The sequence below is a fragment of the Orycteropus afer genome, unplaced genomic scaffold (genome assembly GCF_000298275.1).
Source record: "Orycteropus afer afer isolate SDZICR_OR568_19922 unplaced genomic scaffold, OryAfe1.0 scaffold00134, whole genome shotgun sequence".
Lineage (NCBI taxonomy): Eukaryota > Metazoa > Chordata > Mammalia > Tubulidentata > Orycteropodidae > Orycteropus > Orycteropus afer.
The window spans coordinates 5,760,928-5,764,655 of NW_006921721.1; the positions used below are offsets into that span (position 1 = coordinate 5,760,928).

Genomic DNA, 3,728 nt, shown 5'->3' on the forward strand with positions numbered 1-3,728 from the left:
AAATATCATGGCTTGTGTCAGGCGCACCTTAGTCCTCAAGGAGATATCCTTGCTCCTCAGCACTTGAAACAGTTCCTTCGCAGTTGACTTTTCCAATGCTACACGTCGTCTAATGTCCTGACTGCTGCTTCCGTTGGCATCGAATGTAGAACCATATTCTAATTTCCCCACTTTGCCAATAAGTAACTTTATATGCATTTTGCCTCCAATTCAGTCCATTTTACTCTTAAAGGAACTTATTTAGAAATTGTTAGAAGTGTAGAAATTGTTAGAACTGTAGAAATTGTTATACTTTTCAGAAAGCAACTTGGCAGAAGAGCCTTTAGGTGATTCTGCTTCTAGAAATCCATGCCAAGAATATGCTCTAAAACCATGACAGATTTAGACACAAAATGTTAATGTTAATCACAGTGGTATTTATGATATTGAAAACTGGACATAACCTAAGTGGCAAATCAGAGAGCAACAGTTAAGTAACTTTTGAGACAGCTATATAACAAAATATTATGTAGCTATTAAAGTACTTATGAAGACTTTAAATATGTGGGGAAGCGAATATGATATTGTTATGGATTGAACTGTGTCCCCCAAAAAATGTGTTGTAAATCCTAACCTCTATGCCTGTGGTTATAATCCTATGTGGGAATGGGTTGTCTTTGTTATGTTAATTAGGGAGGATTAGTGTAGGATGTGTCTTGAGTTCATCTCTTTGGAGATCTAAAAGAGATTAAACAAGCAAATAAGTAAACAGAGACATGGAAAGACAGATGCCAAACAACATCAAGCTCACCCAAGGTGGAGAAAATAAATTTCTTTTGTTAAAGCCATACATTTATGGTATTTCTATTATAGCAGCACTAGATAACTAAGACAGAATTAAAGGGAGAAAAATAGGATAGTAAAATGTATATAGATTGTATCAGCTAGGCTTAGAAGGAAAAAGTGAATGGATGAAAAAAACCAAAATATTATTAGTAGTTGTGAAAACACAGGTGATTTTCCTTTCCGTTCTTCTACATCTCTTTATTTCCAGTCCTCTCCATCCATCTACTCATACAATGGCCAAATATAGATTATATTTAGAAAATAAATAATATTTTAAATCATAAAGTTTTCATGCTATCTTCCTACAATCAATTAACCTATTAATCAAGTGCTTATTAACTAGCCCTGTAAATGTTAACTCAGTGATATACTCCAGTAGTTCCCAAATTTTGCTATATGGGAATCATTTAGTGATTCTGAAAAATTACTGATGTCCACCTCCCATTTCCAAACATTTCAATTTAAATGATATGGGGTGTGACGTAGGCTTCAGGATTTTTAAAACTGGGAGCAACAAAGTTTGGAAACCAGTGATGTAATTCATACTGCCACTAGCAAGGACAAGCCTATATTTCAAACGTCTACCATCCATCAGTTTGTTGTACTATGGTAGCTTGTATATTGCAATAATACTGGAAACTATGTCACCAGTATTTTCAAATGCCAGCAGCATAGCCCAATGATAGACAAGTTTCAACAGAGTTTTCAGATTAAGACAGATCAGGAAGAAAGATGTAGTGATTTACTTTAGAAAATTAGCCCATGAAAACTCTATGGGAAAGAACAGAATACCAACTGGACTCAAAACATCACGAAGATGGCTCAGTACCAGGCAACAGTTCTTTCTGTTATCCATAGGTCACCATGAGTCGGAGCCAACTTTCAAATTTACATTTATCCTCTCAGTTCTGATTAAAACAGCTGGAAAACTATGATTTTCATTTTGAAGCCTGAGAATATTGATCCCATATTGTTCTTTTAAAAAAAAACACCAATATGCTCTATACAACTACTTTAAAAGTGGCACCAAACTCCAGCAACATTCTCAGTTTACAATGTCTGTTACCAAACAGTCATCCTTCATTAAATAGTTCATCACTTACCTTTTATTGTTATAGGGCATGTTTTCCCAAATTTCCGGAGGCACATAATAAGGTGTTCCCACATATGTACAAGCAAATGCCATGGGACTGAAACCAAAAAAAAGCAAAGAATGGTTATGGAGCATTCCTGAACAATGGATATTCTGATTACTGGTGCTACTATAGAAGAGAAATACATACTTGGAGAGAAGACGAGCCGATCCAAAATCTCCCAATTTTACATTTCCATTTTGGGTGAGGAAGATATTCTGCATTAAAAAAAAAAAAGAGTTTAGTTATCTCTTCCACCATTCAAAAATGTGGCAGAGGTCTCTGGAGAAGGTGTCTTTCAAAGCTGTTTTAATTAGAACTGAGAGGAGATAAAGGTAAATTGGAAAGTTGGCTCTGACTCACGGTGACCTACGTATAACAGAAAGAAGTGCTGCCTGGTACTGAGCCATCTTTGTGATGTTTGAGTCCAGTTGGTATTCTTCTTTCCCATACAGTTTTCATGGGCTAATTTTCAAAAGTAAATCACCACACCTTTCTTCCTGATCTGTCTTAATCTGAAAGCTCTGTTGAAACTTGTCCATCATTGTCAATGATGTCAATCAATGGTAGACATGCTGAGAGCTGACTGCCTGAATGTAACACAAAAGCAAAGATACCCTCTTGACAGCTATACCTCCTCCCTTTGGGAATCTGGATGACTGCTTTGAAATCCAACAAGTGATTTTCAAGTTTTATCAGTTGATCTGATCGACCAACTGGGAAGCTGTGTCAGGGTAACTCCACACAGCATGCTCAGTTTATGCCCATTTTCCATTTGAGAGCACATGGGATTAGTAAGTGGTCACTAAAAGAGCTTGGAACATATTAACATATGCTACTAAAGACACTTTCAAGATCTTTTGTTAGTGTGCAGAATCACCTTACTTAAAAAGGTACGAAACAATTTGTTCCGTGTTTTGGTTCCTGAGAGATAACCCATGTAATTTCCTGAGTAATTGAGGTAACTTAGTTAATCTAAATAAAAGCTGAGGATCTGTGCTAATGAGTAAAGGCTGGCTGTACAAGAAAGATCACCTGGTAGCCCAATAACAACTAACCTTAGGAGGCATGATTTAACCTATCATGCATATGCAATAAAGCCTCAATCACAGTCAAGATTAAAGCCAACAAAGGCTCTGAAAATGAAATCTCCAGGAGCTCCCCGGCGGGTAAAGGGAGGGTGACACACCCTCTTCAGGATATGGAAACTTCACAGTGGAACCCTCCTAGACCTTGCCCATACACATCTTCCTTATGATCTTGATTTGGATCTTTTTCCTGTAATAAATCTGTAATTTTAAGTATAGTACTTTCTGTGAGTTCTGTGAGTTGGTAAAGTGAATTACTGAACCCAAAGGTGCAGTAGGATCTATAGGTGAAAGTGAGGGAATCCAGGAGACAGCCTTAAACTTGCAGCTGTTGTCCTCAAGGGGTAATAGAAAACTCCAAATCTGGAGAATCCAGATCAGAAGTAAGGGTATCATATGGACTCCCAAGTTTGTGGCTGAAGGCTTTGCAGCATGAAGTATAGTGTGCTTTCAAGTTGTGAGCTCCAACGTATCTCAGGGTGGCTGGGGCAGAGAGAGAAAGAATGCCACGTGGGTGGCTGTTGTCAAAGATGACAGTAACAATAGGAATAGAAGGGAAATTCCTCAACATAATAAAGGGCATATATGCAAAACCAACAGCCAACATTATTCTCAATGGAGAGAGACTGAAACCATTCCCCTTGCGAACAAGAACCAGACAAGGATGCCCTCTATCACCACT

The 3,728-nt window shown here is 37.6% G+C and overlaps 1 protein-coding gene across 1 annotated transcript in view; it reads right to left on the bottom strand.

The window, feature by feature from the left end:
- Positions 1 to 3,728, bottom strand: part of NEK3 (NIMA related kinase 3) — an 86,441-nt gene that overhangs the window by 66,659 nt on the left and 16,054 nt on the right. Inside the window, 2 exon segments of the mRNA XM_007945251.2 lie at positions 1,929 to 2,015; positions 2,109 to 2,176. Of these exon segments, the coding sequence (XP_007943442.2) occupies positions 1,929 to 2,015; positions 2,109 to 2,176 (155 nt within the window).